This window comes from Drosophila willistoni, assembly GCF_018902025.1.
Source record: "Drosophila willistoni isolate 14030-0811.24 chromosome 2R unlocalized genomic scaffold, UCI_dwil_1.1 Seg167, whole genome shotgun sequence".
NCBI classification, from domain to species: Eukaryota; Metazoa; Arthropoda; class Insecta; order Diptera; family Drosophilidae; genus Drosophila; species Drosophila willistoni.
Window position 1 is genome coordinate 10499763 of NW_025814050.1, and position 18384 is coordinate 10518146.

General features: G+C 32.5%; 3 protein-coding genes across 4 annotated transcripts in view; all 3 read left to right on the forward strand.

Annotated features, from left to right (window-relative positions):
- The first annotated feature begins 1265 nt into the window (after nt 1-1265).
- Nucleotides 1266-2633, forward strand: LOC111518578 (microfibril-associated glycoprotein 4-like). Its single transcript, XM_023175833.2, has 4 exons — nt 1266-1329; nt 1412-1522; nt 1586-2403; nt 2464-2633. The coding sequence occupies exons 2-4, from the start codon at nt 1436-1438 to the stop codon at nt 2594-2596; spliced, it is 1038 nt and encodes a 345-aa protein (XP_023031601.1). The 5' UTR covers nt 1266-1329; nt 1412-1435; the 3' UTR covers nt 2597-2633.
- A 1314-nt stretch (nt 2634-3947) lies between these two features.
- On the forward strand, nt 3948-5308 carry LOC6642762 (microfibril-associated glycoprotein 4-like). The gene is made up of 3 exons (XM_023175834.2): nt 3948-4027; nt 4083-4957; nt 5015-5308. The coding sequence occupies exons 2-3, from the start codon at nt 4101-4103 to the stop codon at nt 5154-5156; spliced, it is 999 nt and encodes a 332-aa protein (XP_023031602.1). The 5' UTR covers nt 3948-4027; nt 4083-4100; the 3' UTR covers nt 5157-5308.
- A 2086-nt stretch (nt 5309-7394) lies between these two features.
- Nucleotides 7395-18384, forward strand: part of LOC6642763 (guanine nucleotide-binding protein subunit gamma-e) — a 52951-nt gene continuing 41961 nt past the window's right edge. Inside the window, exons 1-2 of one of the 2 annotated variants that reach the window (XM_023175600.2) lie at nt 7431-7658; nt 7900-8140. The gene's annotated coding sequence lies outside the window, so the exon portion shown is untranslated. Of the gene's footprint in view, nt 8141-18384 lie in introns of both variants that reach the window. The other variant, XM_015178366.2, reaches the window with a different exon arrangement.

Sequence of the window (18384 nt, forward strand, 5' to 3'; positions counted from 1 at the left end):
ATTCTTTTTGGCTATTTTTCCGAATAAAATCATTAATTGTTATTTTAAATTACCAAAAGAAGTGTGTGCATAAATCGTTTTTAAGTCTATGAACATTAAAGCTCCAAATTTACTTGACTGATTCTGCTGAATTTTAGTTTACATAAATTAGCAGTTTATCAGTTCTATTTTTTCAGAAACAGTCTCATGTTGTTTTCTAATTGAACTAAAATAAATATATTTACATATGTATGTAGGTTTGATGATCTTTAATGGCATAAATCGAATAAAAAGTTTCTTGCAGATTTCAAATCGCCTTTAAAAATTAAACTTATTCAATGTATCATAAAGCAAACACTAGAATTAATAGGAAACTCAAATTGTTGTACATACATATACATATACGAATATACCCATTTTAAAGTAGAACTGTGTGATTTCTTTTTATGCCTCGCACACTTGGGATTTTTGTTCTAGAGAAATAAATTGAATTTAATCGTAACGCAATCATCAGAAAAGCTGTTATGCATATGAAATAAGAAATGCATATTTCACTCCAAATTTAAATGCAATTTTATGTTATATTAAATCAACACTACATCATAATAAATTTAAGACATGAAACATACAGTGACACCATGTAATTGAATTTGAAACCATTGCAAGGCGAAAATATCTTCTTAATTAAGAAATGTTAATTTAATTTGGGCAGTTAATTTAATATTGGAGAGCTTATCTGATAAATTGTCATGGTCAGACATTTTCAATGAAACAAAATCTCCTTGAATATATGTAAGTCTGCATTAAGTATACTGTCTATGTATGCATTCTTAGTATATTTTATTTTTCACTTCTATCTAGAATAATTGACATATAACTAAAGAGATTTAAACAGTTTTGACTCTTTGTTTCTATGCTAAAATTAAGTTATTGGCAGAATACTAAACCAAAGGGATTCAAATTCAAAAACTAAATTTATTTAGCAAAATGAGTCACTTCATTTGAATGCTTTGTTAAACGAGTATCGGACTATTATTATTCTTATCAGAAATGACTACTCATTCAGCATTGAACAAATAAATAACCGAATTTCTATTTATTTTATTTTAGTTCTGTCTCGAATTTCGATTCGAATACATTCCTTTAGCTCTCTCCTACATATAATATTTTATATATAACTAACTTAGGGCTATTATTTTCAAATAAGCGACCGTCGTTATTATTCTTTTTTAAATTTCTATAACATAACATTGTATTCCAATCGCTTTGATGTTCTAAAGTCATTATCAAAACTACGAAAAAATATTTCTGACAGGGCAGTTCAGTAAAAGGAGGAGCCCCGACGGTATCGTGAGTCCACCCCATGTAAAAAGCTCTGCTCAGACTATAATAATCTAAAGAAATTGGAATATATTGCGTTTATTTTACTTAGGGCAGTCGAAGAGCAAAGTTGAAAATGAAAACCAGTGTGACATTTCTTCTATTTTACATACTTCTTCAGAAAGTAACAGTCGATTCTTTGGATATTCAAGCTCAAAATGTAGTGAGTACAAACGATGTGATTTTAATATATAATTAACTTTAAATTATTTAATCTATTTTGCAGAATGATCTCGTATGGAGCAAAGATCAGTGCGATAGTTATTGTTTAAGAATCGTGAGACCCATGATTAATCATTTCACCATAATAAAAGAACAAACTGATGCTCATGATAAAATGAAGGAAAAAATCAATGACTTGGAAAAGCAGGTGGAAAATTTTAAAACGAAACTCAATGAGCGGGAAATCCAAGTAAAAGACAAGGATGACGTTATCAAGGCAAGGGATGAACAAATTAAGAATCTAATTGTCCAAATAAATAAACATTCGATAGCTATAAAAGAGGAGATTCAACAGTTAAAACATTACAAGGAGCAGCAGCAGAATCGCACCGTCTCGGGCCTCTATTACGATGGCATTCAGCAGAAGAAAATTCAAAATTTACCCCCTTTCGAAGTGTCTTTCGTTTCGCCTTCTTCGGACTGGATTGTGATACAAAGACGTATCGATGGAAATGTGAGTTTTGATCGCGATTGGGATGACTATAAGAATGGTTTTGGTGACGTAAGAGGAGACTTCTTTATTGGGCTCGATAAGCTGCATTTGCTCACTCAGTCTCGACCTCATGAATTATATATCCAACTACAAGATGTCAATGGAATCAACAAATATGCTCGCTATGACAATTTCCATGTGGCTAGCGATAAGGAAAACTATAAACTAATATCAATAGGAAAATATACGGGAAATGCTGGCGATTCATTGGATAAGCATGTTGGCTATATGTTTTCAACTCGGGATCGCGATCATAAAGTATACACCCGTAATTGCGCTGATGGTGGTCGAGGCGGTTGGTGGTATAATAGAAATGGATGCGGCTATAGGTAAATCCCTGAAAATAATATTTATCTAATATGAAGATAATTTCTTTTTTCCATTTGCAGCGATTTAAATGGTATATATCATAAAGATGGTTTCGATTCTGGTCATTATGGAATTTACTGGGGTAGCTTTGCAAACTGGAACTATACAATATCATTGACAGTTTCTCAAATGATGATGCGGCCAACACTTTAATTAAAATAATATATTAAAATATTTGAATCAAAAAACTGTTTTGTAAAAACTAACTAAATATATGTATATCTATTTAATTTATATTGATATACTCATTCAGGTTCAAGTTTTTAAATACGAAAATTTTTGAATAAATGTTTAGTCCTGTAAGCTTCGAATTTTTATATAATTATAAATATAGAATTTATGGGAAATGTGAAAAATTTACTTTAATTACATATAAAATTGATTCTACAGTGGTACAAAAAAACTCGAAAACTGTTCTTTATTTTATTCCATTTTCAAATTTAGTCATAACTGTTAAAAAGCAACAAAATCTGTAATTTAATACTACCAAGTTATTCAAACAATATTTCATAACTCAGTCATTATAATATTTGACCGATATTAATCGGGATGATGAAAATGGGGTGCACTTGTTAAGTATTTTTATCGCCCCCTATTTATCAAACCGGTAATTATCGGTATTAAGCCCTGTCTGTAGTGATTGTAGTCGACACATCTGTCATTTTTGAAATTAAAACGATTAATAATTGCTCTTAAAAAGCGTTTTAATTTCATTATTGATTAAAGGTAAATGGATGTAAATATGTTGTTTCGTCTATGGTTTCTATATTTTTTTTGGCAAAAGAAGACCAGAAAGAATTAGAACGAAACGATAAGATGAAAAATTAGAATAATCGGTGAATAAGTTTCCAGAGAAATTTCATTGATTATGAATTTGTATTCGTAAAGGCACCAGAGATAACGAAAAAAACTATTTATAACAACAATACGTTAATTTTGTAATCGTGCCTATATATTCCGTTTAAAGTTAGGTGTAAATTTCCCTATTTACAGCAGGGCATAGCTGACAGTAGGAACACGGTGTGAAAACAAAAGGGTGGGAGAACTTTGAGAAGGGTATAACACGATGAAATTGAACTAAGTTTTATCCAAATTCAACAAATGTCTCATTCGACGAAAAAATTTATTAGTGGCATAAGACGGATTCAAGCCGAAATACCCGAAAATAATAGCAAATCAGTGAAAATGTATGGGACACTATTTATACCACTTAAATAGTGCCATAGTGTCATACCATTACACCGATACGTATGTATTGAGGCTCTTTGTAATTTAATGTAAGTATATACAATTTTATATTAAATTCACAAATTTCTGAGAAAAACTGATAACACTTGCTCAAGGTTAGGCCGAGCGTGAAGTCGCCCTTCACCCACATGAGTAACATTTCTGACAAATAAATGTCTTTATTAGATGATTGAAATGAGCTATAAAAGCCTTTCGAATTGAATTAGTTAATTTTAATTCAATTTAAATAGTCAATAGAAAAACAAAAAGATGAAAATTCTTTTTACCTCCGTTATACTCTATATACTTTTTCAATGGTCAACTGCCACTTTGATTGCAATCGGGCTTCAAAATGAGGTGAGTATGAGCGATTCGAATTATTATAGAGGACCACATCAAATACTCATTCTAGGAGAGTTATCAATGGGAAATGAATTGCTTCCGGATTGTTAAGCCCATGATAAATTATCTTACAAAAGTGGAGGACAATGAAGAACTGAGAAAAAAGATCATTAATCTGGAGAAAAGGGTGGAACGATATGAAGTGCAGTTTAAAGATCAGGAGAATCAACTAAAAACTAAGGATACATTACTTAATGAAAAAAGTGCAGAATTCCAACAACAACTTAAGGCAAAGGATGACATATTGCTTGCAAAGGAGGAGAAATTTGAAGCCCAAAAGACTTTACTCGACGCCAAGGAAGAACAAATTATGAGCTTAAGTGCACAAGTAACTAAGTACACGGTGATTATTGAAGATAAAGATTTGGAACTGAAAAAATGCAAGCAGCAAGAGGAGATCTTCCCGTTCTCTGTCGATGGAATCCGACGGTTGCAAATTGCAGGTCAAGCATCGTTTGAAGTGCCTTATGTTTCTCCATTATCCGGTTGGACAGTGATTCAAAGACGCATTGATGGAGAAGTTAGTTTTAATCGGGATTGGATTGACTACAAGAATGGATTCGGTGACATGCAAGGAAACTTTTTTATTGGACTTGAGAAACTGCATCTGTTAACTCTATCGCAGCCCCATGAGTTGTATATCCAATTGAGAGATGTTACTGGAAACACTAAATATGCTCGCTATGATAATTTAATCGTAGCTGGTGAGAAGGACAACTATATGCTTCAATCGATTGGAAAATATACAGGAACAGCTGGCGATTCACTTACAGATCATGTTGGCCATATGTTTACAACCAAAGACAAGGATAATGACGTATGTACTGACAGTAATTGTGCTGCCGAGGAAGCTGGTGGATGGTGGTATGAAGACTGTGCTTACAGGTAAATTAATATAGGTTTTTGAAATATACAGATAATTAATTAATTTTCCATTTGCAGTCGTTTGAATGGAAAGTATGACAAAGATGGTATTTCTTCAAACCATAATGGCATTGCGTGGGGATCTTGGAGCGAATGGAACTATACAATATCCCTAACATTCGCCCAAATGATGATTAGGCCGTCACAGAAAGTGAATTGAGTTTTAATAATTTGAGTACCAGGAAAAATCCAATAACACAGATTTCTATACACTCAAATCATTGAGCAGTTTGTTGAATTTTCTAATACCATTTTTTAAATTTAAGTAACTTCTACCTGAAAATTATTGGGTTTCCATAATCTAAATAGTCAATTAAAGACACGAAATTAGTTACTATCCGATAATATTTTTTCCAGTCCTGTTTAAAAAAGTTTATATATAAACCAGAGGGCCGGGGCTAACTTCGACCGCGTCAAAGTTTCTATACCCTTGCAACTTTTATGGTAACTCTTTCCTTACCTATAGCCATCAAAATGGAAAAACGCTCAAGCTAAAAAGGTTAATGTTTGCGAAAGAACGGCCTACAATCTTAGCATAGGAAAAAACTAAGATATTGATCAAAGTCACTGTTTTCCACCGATCGTTCCTATGGGAGCTATATGATATAGTTACCCGACCCTTATCAAATTTTGCACAGTCATTAACAGATATATTGAACTATCAAATGTTTAATTTGAACGCAATCGCGTCAAAAGTAACGAAGTTATTGACAAAATTCACTGTTTTAGAAAGATCGTTCCTATGGGAGCTATATGATATAGTCACCCGATCTCGATCAAATTTGGCACAGTCGTTTATATGTGTATAAACATTACTAAACATAAACTATAAATTATAGCTCAGAAAAGAACGAAGTTATTAAGAAAAGTCACTGTTCGTGACTTTGCCATTTGTATGGGAGCTAAATGATATAGTGATCCGATCCGGCTGAATCCGAGATATACAACGCCTGCAGTATATACAAGCCTACATGCAAAATTTCAGCTCTGTAGCTCCAACGGTCTAGGAGGAATTTGCGTTGATCCAGACGGACGGACAGACGGACAGACGGACGGACGGACGGACGGACGGACATGGCTATTTGAACTCGTCTCGTCGTGCTGATCAAGAATATATATACTTTATATTGTCAGAAATGCTTCCTTCTATGCGTTGCACACTTCTGACCAAAATTAATATACCCTTTTTGCAAGGGTATAAAAAAACATTGAATGTATCCGCTCTTATTATTCATAATAAATACATAAGTATATAAATATTAGTATACTTAAAGTCAGAGATTTATATTTATTTCAAATTCTTTTTGGCTATTTTTCCGAATAAAAGCATTATTTGTTATTTTAAATTACCAAAAGAAGTTTTATTTAGAGGCCATATCTTTAGATACCTTTCTTTTGTATGTAAAAGCAAGACTTTTTGGAAAGGACTTTTTTCCAGTTTTTATTTGTGCCCCATATATGTAGTTACAGTAAAGCATGGTTATATTAAACTTTGTTACAATTAAATGCAAGTTTGTTTAATGGAAATAATTTGATGATTCAGTTTTTTAAGCTACTTTCACTATTAAAATTTATTTATAATAATTTTACTGATAATTAATGTTTCATATTTATATGGCTTTCAAATTTATAAAGTTAATTTTCTAAAAAATATTGAATAATTTAAATATATAAGTTCTTGGTATAGGAGAAAAATTAAATATTGGACAAATGCAGCAGCAAATCAGCATTCATGGACAAAGTTGATATGGAATTAATGAAAATTTTCATTTTTAAATATACAAAAAGCAATTCAGCGATTCTAAAAAGTGCAGTACTGAAAGCAAAGCACTTAAAAACTAAGTACAAAAATAATCATAGAACTGATATTATGAAGTTTCTGCGACACAAAGTTTGTTCATTATGATAACGTGCGGCTTCATCAAAGGGAAGTTCCACTCTACTTTCTACTGTAGTATATAGTAAAAACAGTAGTAAAAAAATAAATTGGAACTTATTTTTTCTAGTTTTTTTTTTTATGAATTTGGTCGCTTACTACCCCAAGTAATCATTACAATTTTATGGCTTTTTAATATGATTTCATCCCTTTATCAAAAGTACAACCAAAAATAAAACTACCCTCTTCACACTAATGAGCCGAAAGTATTGAATTGTTGGTCTAGTAAAGTAGTACCAATTAAATTTCGACTGACCCATTGGTGTTTGTTGTTTTTTTGGTTCTTGCACAGGTGAGCTAGTTGTTCCTTTCAGTTCGTTTCGTTTCACTCAAATGGTGCAGCAAATGCACTCAAGGTTTCACTCATGCATCATGGATTTCGATTCCAAGTCGTTCCACGACTGGCATGTCTTTTGCGCCCCGGCGTATGCAATACGGCAATGCCAGTCGCTCATAGCAAGCAGCGACAACAGTTGCATTTATTCCAGCAGTCCATAAGTCGGATTCAAGGGAAACAGAAGAAGCAGACGCAAATTGTTAAAAAAGAGCGGACTTTTCGTTCCGTTTCTTTGCATCGCTCGTTCGCACACACACACACACACCCACACCCATCCATCTAGCCATTCAACAACACTCACATTCATACTCATATTCGTTCTCGCTTAGTTTTTCGTATCGTCATCGTCGAGGTTGTTGTCGTCATTGTCGTCATCCGTCGGTCTGTCGGTTAGTTTGCTTTTCTGTTTATTGTGTTTGGCCTTTGTTTATTAGTGCGTGTCTTTAGTTGCCTCTCGTCTTTAGTTGTGTCCGCTTTGAGCCGTTTTTTCGTTGAGAAACAGGCAAGAAGCAACGACGACATAATTAAATTAAAATTTACTCAAACACATACACACACTAACACACCCACACACATATACCACGAAGAACCATCGATATAGACGACAAGTCAAACTAATCACATTACCAGACCCATTCAACCCAGAGGCAAACCGAAGACCCAGAAGACATTCATAGTTTGTGCCGCATTGCATACATTTTGGCGGGCGCGCGCGCTTCTCGATAAATTGAAAAAGACAAAAAAAGGAAAATAAACGAAACAACGCAAAAAATATAAAAATAAAAAACCTTCTTCGGTTAATTGATAGACGGTTTGTCCATTTTGCTCTTAGCGAAAGGAGGACGAACAAATTTCATAAATTTTCTGTCTGGTAAGTTATAGTTAAATTGAACAACACAAACAAAGTTATCCTTATTGTATCTGGCGCGATGAAATGTTATTAAAGTAGTAATTAGTTTTTTTTTTTTTTTGTGAAACTACAAAAAGTTTATTAGATATATTCATTATCTCACTAAAAAAAGTTTGGTAATGAAATAATACATCACTAAAAGTTCTTTTAAATTTGATCAAATACTTAGGAAAGAAATCAATTTGTTCTTTTATATGTATATAATAATGTTTGGGTTAATATCTTTATTTATTAAAAAATAATAGAAAGTGTTAAACATGAGTTTTACTGTATTTAATATTTATTTTATATTATGAGAAATTTCTTACTTAGCCTTATTCAAGAAGATTACTATGTTTCTACTAAGATATATCTCCTTAATGTAGACTTTTTTGTGGCAGCTATATATAGATTATAGTGGATGTATTCGAAGAATTGCTGAACTTGATCTCAATTAGGTAATAAAAAGCTTAAATACCAAATCACATTTCAATGATTTCGAATTGAGGGCGCATGGTTAATATGACAGACAGACTGAAGGACAGACGGACATGGCTATATCGACTCGTTTTCTCATGCTGATCAAGAGTATATACAGTTCGTAAGTTTGGAAACATTTCCATCACTGCGTTACAAACATATGACTTATTTTATGATACCGTAATTAATTATAAAGTTTATCTTAATATATATTTTACTATGAGTTTTTTAAAAGTAATTTCCAATGATTGTTACTATATGTAACAATAGTTATCAATAACAGAAATTATCAACTAATATTTTTTGAAGCTGATAAGTTTTAAGTTGAAGTTAATCAAAACAGGGCTTAAGCCGGCTTGAGGTCAATAAATCTTACTAATTTATAAGATTTTTAATCATAGGCAGCATAGCGAAGTCTGCTGATGATAGAACTTGGTGGTTTTTGAAACTAATTTTTAAGATTTTTTTTAATATTTGTTATCAGTACAAGCTAGATAAATGTATATAAATATACATTAAGCATAAATAACAGGAATTAAAAATTCCTTACTCACTCACTTGAATCACTCGATTCGCTGACTCACTAATTATTTGTTCCATTGACTCACTGACTTATTTTTTTTTGTCTGAACTGAATTTATTGTTTTTTTTTTAGGAAAAAGCAGCCAGTAACTTCAGAATTTGTATTTATCTAGATTTTATTTAAAAAAAGAAATTTATCCAAATAATTGTGTTTGCAGTGTTCACTTAGTGAAGAAGTGAGGAATATTCTTAGTTATTCTAAATTCTAAATTGTTTTAAAAATTTGTTTTAAAACCTTCAGCACATTTTTTTGGGTACAAATGTATAGGCTAAAAGACGACTTTGAAACTGTGTTCAAAATTGAATTCCACACGGATATATCATCAGTTCATATGATCCATTAAATTTGTGGTTGGAAGAGTGCAATACTGTAAAATGAAACACCATTTGAAAACTGCTAAGTGAGACCAACGAAATGGGTTAATACCCTGTAGTCATAGCTGAAAAAAAGTCTATCTAATGGAAACAAACTTAATATAAGATCATAAAGATCATCTGTTAATAATAATCCTGTTAAGGGTAATAAGATGTACTCCTACACATAACTCAAGTGTTATCGATAGACTCCCTTTTTGTTGTACGGTATCAACAAGTCGGCAAACTGTTTTAATGCCCTGGCATTTTTATTTAACTATTAAAATTGGCATTTTTATTTACAATTTGTAAGCACCGGTTAAGTAAGTAGATTTCAGTGTTAAGAACTTCACTGCGGTTTTTGTCTTTCCCGGGTCGTTCGCATTTTCCTTTATGCGAGAGCGCATTTAATGGCACTTTTCAATTTTCAATATCCCATTGTAATTCGTTGATATTGAAAATATTAACATGAAACATGAAGCAGCGTGGCGACTGGCCTTTTGTCCACTTAATACAGTATTTTTAAGCCCTTCACCCACAAACAACGCCCAGACCCATTGAATGAATGGTTGGATCAAGCAGCAATAATGAAATTGTCATTTACTCGGGCTGAAATTTATTCTGGCCTGGAATCGAGTTCAATATCCGCATCTGCGGTTAATGTCCAAGCATTTTGACCACAAGTGCAATTTACTGTCATTTACCGCCCATCCATTTGCGGCCACGCCCATTCAAGCAATTATGATTTTTTTATTTTTTATGTTTTTTTTCTGTTTAATTAAAAATGATTTTGTAATGTGTTTTTGTCGCCCTCTCCAAGTCTAGTAAATTTTTTTTTCTTTTTTTTTATATATTTGCATTGGAAATTGATTGAACATTTGCGTGAGTGTCTGTATGTATGTATGTGTGTGTGCTCTTGGCCAAGTGATGATTGAATTTGCATTCACAATTCGCATTTGTCGCGCTTCAATTATTACGCAAAATATTTGCAAAGCTTTCCCTACGTGCCATTTGACAGATTTTACGCAACGACATGGCCAGGTCCTTCGGGTGGAAGATGGGTATTACCTGGCTTGCTTGCCAATTTTATATATTTTTTTGTCCATGTGCATCCATATCCATTGTCCTTGTTTAAATGGGCCAAATGGAATTAAACGTCTATATTTCATTTAATTTTTAATTAAATGCGCGTGATTTTTTATTAAATTGTTTGAATTTCATTTTTATTGCTGCAATGCATAATAATTGATGGCATTTTAGATGAGATTGGGGGATTTGGTAAGGCTAACAGTATCATACATTTTGTATGTACATAAATATTCATTCGAATTTAACAAGTGAAATTTAAATATTGTCAACTGTTTTCTGCCTAATGCGATCAGACAGGATAAGTGTAGTTTATTTAAATATCTATGTATATTAAAATAAGTAAACGAATCTGCATTGATATTCTCTATATTATATGTATAACTATTTATTTAGTTAGAGTGTATAACGAATAAGCAAGAAAAATATGCAAGGATTATTTTCTAAGCGTATGAGTTAATAATATATTTTATATAATTCTATAGGATAGAGTATTTAATAGTGTTATTGGAAATTAGAATGTGGGGTAATGTGGGTTATATGTATTACTTACAGTTTATCGTTACCGAAAATTTAAAATGTTTCAATATGTCGGCATCAGGTTAATTTCATTTAAATTTTGTTCCGGTATATGTTCGAAAAACAAAAGTTTACTTGAAATAATTGTTTTACTTTTGAAATTTGTATTGACTATTAAAATGATGATTGATTAGTATTTACATATATAGTTTTACGATCTTTAGAATTGCGTTGGTTTTATCCATTTTAGACTGGGCTGCAAAAATATTCGATTGTAAGGTGCAAAGTGACTTTTTTATAGTAATTGGCATACAAGGAATCCAAATTTTGTAGTCAAAAAATTATATCTATTTTAGTTTTACAGATTCGACTGTTCTGAAATCCAATTTAAAGGTTCATTCAATGTAATTTCTATTTTGTAAATTGTGTGATTTACTCTTTTTAATCATAGATTATATTGATATAATTTTGCTTCATGTTCAATAAATAACAGTTACGTTTAAATTTAAATTATGTTGTCAAACATTTATTATATAAAATTTGGTCCTAAGATATCAAGATATTGTTAAAGAAATACATAGACCCCAATTCAAAAGTGAGGGAAAATTGTATTTTAACTTAAAAGTCAACCAACCAAACTAACTATGTAAAACTAACTAACTTTATATACTTTCGATCAAATAAAATACAAAATTTTTAAAAACTTATAAAGATTGCTGTTCAAAAAGTCAAACAGTGATCCAAAATGGGTTGAACAACTAAGTTCTATCAACAGCACACTTTTGCTAAAGACTTTGTCTTAACCTGTGACTAGTGTTAAAACTTGTTAAGAATTACAATTAAATGAAGCGCAAAATAAGAATATAAACCTAATCAAACCGGGTTATACCTTTTGTGCATAGTTTTAATTTCTTGGGATTATTCAAACTCAAGTCTTCATTTATCATCAAATATCAACTTTTTTCTTGAGTTTAATCCTTGATTTTTCAACTTGCTTTAATGGTTCGTTATCTGTATTCACTTTCAGCTTCAGCCACTACTTTTCTGATATTCTGTTATCACATTTATATGATATTTTGTCTTTGTCCTCCGCTTTTATGCCAACATAATTTAATATCATTGATTTCTGCATATCACAAATTATTTCAAATGTTTTTTTTAATATTGGTACTATACGTTTATAGTTTAAGCTTATAGATATTTATCTTAAGCTTACGATAGGAATATCATAGAAATACAACTTTAATTTCAATTCAACCATTTAATCAGCTTAGTTAAACCATTTGCTATTCAAACTTGTATCTTATGCTACTAATTAAAGCCAAGTGAATGGGTATGAAGCAGTCACAAAAACCAATACAGATACACGCACACTCACTCAGAAACAGATACATAAACACTCTCTATCTCTCTCTCCCTCTCCCTCTCTCTGTTTGCCTCATCCGCTAACATTTATTCCCCTTCCATTGATTGAAACTAATGCACGCCAATTTTCAATACAGAAAATCGAACTTTGAAGTGGACGCCTCCACTAAGGGACAAGAATGGTGCACATGGGGTCGGGGGCGTGGGGTTAACAGGGGCGTGACAAGGGGAGAATAAAGGCGAAAGCCAAGGGTTCAACTTTGGTGCTACTGCAGCCGGCACATAGCATGGCGTGCATTTCTATTTGGCTTGGCCAAAAAACACTTGAAACTATTATTGATGAGCGTTGTGAGAGAGAAGAAGTGGAAAACGATGGAGACGCGAAGGAGGTGGAAGCAGAAGTAAGCAGCGTCCAATGTGGATGTTGAGGGCGTCGCTGACACCATCCGCATGGCAAACGAGGGAAGGCCATTGAGTTCTCAACGAACGCGTTTTGTGCGTGTGAAAGCACACAGAACACAAAAAAAAGGACGAAAAATATATATATTTGAAAAAAAACTCATAGCATACTTAGCGGAGCTTCTGCTGGGCCATGGGAAAGGGGCGCATGTCCAGCACTTTACCACTTTTTTATGCTTGGCGATAAATTAAAATTTTTATTAACATACTTTCTCAACGAGCAGCTCCAACGGAGAAGCAAACCCACTCGCCCACAGCAAACGTCAACTTGTCCAGCACTCGACAACGATTCAGCAGGAATAAATGGCAGGGAGGTTTTGGAAGTGCAGAGTAGGGCCCAAAGCCTTTTATGACTTTCGCCAACGCACGCTAAAATTGCACCTCCCTTTTCTTGCCATCCCAAACTCAACCAACTGAAGCCTCTACAATTATAATTTGTTGATGCTAAGGAAATATGTATATATAGAAAAAATTGCACATTTTCTCCATTGCACTGACAGAGCACTGACGATAAGCAGGAGAAACGAGATTTCAACCTAGCACTGCATTTTCCAGAAGAAGGTAGTCTGCCCAATGGCCATCTGCTAGCTTTGCAAAATATTCCATTAAATTATGTATGAGTGTTCATTTTTTCCATTTTTCTTTTCTTCTGACAAGATTTTATTAAAGTGCAGATAATATTGCCTGCAAGTTGTATTGGATAAATGGGATAATCCTGTTCATGCCAATAAAATGAAAGATTTGATGGCTTGACAAAATCAACATTTTTTAGTGATTTATGAGAGTAGATGAATTATATCGATAGTTATTTATTTTAACAGTTTTAAAAACGAACCTTTAATTAATATAATTTAACGACTTTCTACATTAATTTATAGAAAACTCTTTGAAAATTATTTTTAATGCTTTGCTTTTTTCGTATTTTAGTTGGCTTACATTATTAGTAAGAAAAAGAGTTTTGGAAAAATCTTTTTTAATTATTGTATTTATTACCATAAAGTTGTTGAAAATTTGTAATTTCATTCGCATTTTTAGCTTAGTTCTTGAACTTTTTATAGTATTTGTTTGTTTTAGTCAACTTTATGCAATATTTATCCTTGTCCACTTATAGACAAGTCAAATCTTTAAGCTCCAAGCAATAAAAAGGATATAAATTAAAGATAAAGAAAGGATATATCAATAAGTATCTTATCTTTAAGTAATTTTTTGTAGAACAATTTCTAAAGTTTTATCCTGCAAGAAGTAATTACTAATTAAATACAATCAGATTTTCCCATTAGGCCACCTTTTAGTTGACTTTTGATTTATTTAATGTCTTCATTTCCAATTTATCAAGCAACAGATGGGAATAATTTTTCAGATATTAATTGAAATTGAAAACTAATTAGTTAGCTAATTCTTATCTATTTTCAAAATCTCATGTGGAATTTTCGAAATGATTTTTATCTATTTAGTTACAGCAAATACACACTTTTTTCACATACACACACACACACACACACATGTTCATTTAGTAAATTACATTTGCTGTCGGAGTGAAAGCGCTGCTCCTGCTCAATTGTAAAATTGTGATGCACGGCACATCGTAAATTTCGCTGCCTAATAAACTTGAATACTTTAGTTGGCCTGTCGCATTATAAATAACAGACAAAACATGTCCCTGCATTACTATATACATATATATAAATACGTGTATATATATGTACATATACATTTTAGTGCATAAATATCTTCTGGGCCACCCACAGAATACCCAACTATTCCGCAATCCACAAATGTGCCTCTAAGCGGAAGTGCAGGCACGAAATTTGCTTTCTCCTTCCGGTTTCCGTGCGGTGTCGCTTTCCCGCTAAATGTCCTTTTCTATTTGTATACATATCTACGCCCCTGTGTCCATGAGTGTGTCTGTTTCTGTGTCTGTGTGTGTGTGTGTGGGTGTAAATGTATGTATTTTGTGTGCAACGTAGCAGAAGTTTGATAAATTAAATTTTAGTACCAAGTCTTAAAAGCACACTTTTATGGTAACTTTTTGTTTTGCAAGCCAACTATTAGATATATAATAATGAATTATTTAATAGGCGGATGACCATTCGAACTGGGCTAAATCTACCAAATAGAAAGTTATGAGAATTTTAATGGAAGGTACCAAAATGAAAATGCCAGAATATTAGATTCCAAAATGTAACACATTAAATTACTATTTAAAATAGTTTTAAGTCATTGTTAGGGGACAATAAAGTGCCGACCAAGTTTTCATTTCTAAGCTTTAATTTTTGATTCGCTTAAATTGTTGTAATAATGTTAATTTTTTAATATGCTGCAGTCAAATTAGACTTTTACTAATAATTTAATGATTTTCTTAGGTTAATCTAATGACCTTATCGTAGAAAAAAACATAAAGAATGTTTTTCTACTTAAAAAGTAATGGTATGGCATTAATTGTATAAGATATATTGTCCTGGCTTTAGCCTTGGGCAGGTTAGGTCTGTTTTTATTATTGAATAAGAGAACTTTTTAAGTTCGAAATAATAAAAAATAGACCTAACCTGACCAAGGCTCAGGCTCGCTCCAGTAAATTATCTCGAGTTTGAAGCAAACTATTATACATATTTTCTCTTATAGTTTGAAAGAAACATGAAAACAAATGTATTTTTTTCCGATAGACCGTGAATAGTAAATTTGAAATTTCTAAGTTTTGAAATTTTTGTCGATGAATGTTTATTTTGCAGTTTTCTTGTACCTATGTATTTAAATCAGAAAACTTTGTTTGCACTCTAGCTCTTAATTTAATCTAAGCTATTAAATCAAAGTTTAATCGATTATACTTTATGGGGAACGTCTCCTTCTCTGTGTTACAAACATCTGCCCAATTTTATAATACTCTCTGCAAGGGTAGAAAAATTATTGTCTTTGGAGGGACGAAATTTCCTTAGTCATACCAAGCTACATAGATATGTATATGCATAGATAGAATACAGAATACACTAGAATTAGTATAGCCAGCATGACATTGATAAAATGCATAGTCCAATTTTCATTCACAATATTCAGCAAAGAAAAACATTGAATTAAATTTAAATGTTTATTAGTATCTGGAAAATTAACTTTTTAATCACTTATTTTTGAACAAAAAGTAGTCATTCTTTATGGTATCTTAATGCCTAAGAAGTCATTTAATAGTAATTTGTATGAAGAAACACTTATGGAATGGACACTCTAAATGGATACCTTTTTAAATGTACTTATTCATTGTTTCGATAAGTAAAATTATAAATTTATTTAAAAGACTTCATGTTTTTATATTTTACACTTTTATTTTACATTTACATTTAAATTCATGCTTAACAATGTAATCCATGGTGTAACTTTTGATTCTGGTAATAGCCTAGTAATCCCCTGATCCCAAGTTAGATGTTTTAGAGAGTTTCCTACCTAAGTTATAAGGAGTTAAAACTAATTCTGTTTATTGATAATGATGAAATTATCAAAAACCCATAGATTATTTGTTTTAATACGTAGAAGGTCTAAGTCAAATTTCTATTAGCAGACTTGATTTGGCTTCTATTCAATTCTAATTCTCGAACAAGTGCCACGTCAAATTGCTGCTATTCTTCTATCTTTTGGTTTCTATTTGAAGGCAAATTGCCTAACAAATGGCTCCGCCTCTGCTTCTCATTATCATCAAACTGATTGTCACGCACAAAAATCTCTTCTCTTGAAATGGAAATCATTGCATAAGCAGTCATCGGACAGCCACGCCCAATTTGGACAGTTTTGGAGTGCTGCCTCGTCTACTCCATGATCCGGAAAGTCAGTCATTCACTTGCGGCAACATTTAATCAAATCAATTTTTCTCTTTTACACATGTCGGAAAATGTTTGGAAGCAATTCCACGACCATTGGACTATGCAAATCCATTGTGACAGCAAATGGACGAGCCAACAGAAGAAAAATGAACCGGAGAAAAAAACACATACACACAAACACACGAGAGAAAATTCTAATTGAATTTAGTTTACGGCACTTTTCGGCCCTTGGCCAAGCTTCGGCTTTTCCTCTGCACTTCTTTGCACCCACGCATTGGAAAATTGGAGCACACCAAAAGCGCAACGCACTGCAAAGTGGACAGAAGCGGTGGATGATTGCTTGTAGGAAGAGGGCAACGAAGGTGGCCAAGCGGTGCCAAGCTATGCCACTAAAACGTAGTCGAGGCATCCATAGAAATGCCGAGTTGCATCATCCAAATGGTTGCTTCTATTTTTCCGAATTTTTTCTCACCGCTTTTCAGGGGTTTGACTGGCGCCTTTGTCTGGCATTTTTTGGCTAAGACCGACAGAGAGGAAAATGGTGAGGGCCAAAGTGAGAGAAAGCTTCCAATTTACGGCTGAATGCCATGGCAAATAATTGAATGAGCGATCAATAGGTGAACGAGTCTAAAACTCAATTATAAAAAGCGGGCGGGTGCAAAAAAAAAAAACCATTTAATTCAATTAGTCGGGGTTAGCCGGGAATAAATGGCGCTCAAATAGTTGCTAAAAAGTTAGTTGAGATTTTCCAAATACCTCTTGTTGACAGTAGTTCTTGTTGTTGTTGTTAGGCGAAAGCGATGAACATTGATGTTGCCATGCAAATTGATTTGAAATTCCCATCCGTCAATTGACTTAAATCAAAATATGTTAAGTGCTGTGCTACACTTAGAGAAACCATCGAGTACATTCTTGCGATTTGACTTTTTTTTTAAGCAGTCGAGAACTGAACTTATTTGAATTGACAGTTTTTATCAGATATTAAAGATGGACAGGACCCCAGTCTGTGTTTATTTAAAGAAGGATAATTAGAAACTAATTTTAACCAGGTTTAACTCACATTGAATCCTTTAGATCCTTCAAATTCAAATTCAAAAGGCTTTAAGGAAATGCCATTAAGAAATTAAATTGCACAATGAGAGATATAAATCTGTAAAAATAGCTCTAGACGATTTTTAAGCCTATCGATGATATTAAAGTTCCTAACTACAGATATAACTTAACTCATTTTTATGACATCAGACATCACACATCAGATTCAACTCTAATTATTTGAGCAATACTTATTCCTTTCTTTTATAAGATATTGAGTAAATAATTTGTACGTTAGTAATCTCTCTATGCAGTCAAAATGAATAATTATTTATTACCGATCACCTGGGAGAGAGAGAGCGATCAAGTGGATGACTTTGGTTAGGAAGTTTGACCTATTGACTGTTCTCATATGAAAGAAAAAAGAAATTAAAACTATTAATAAAAGGGAAATAAATATGGAATTGAATACTCAACGAAAAAGTGATCAGGAATAAATTATTTTAAATAATGCACTACACTACTACACAAATTCCTCATTAA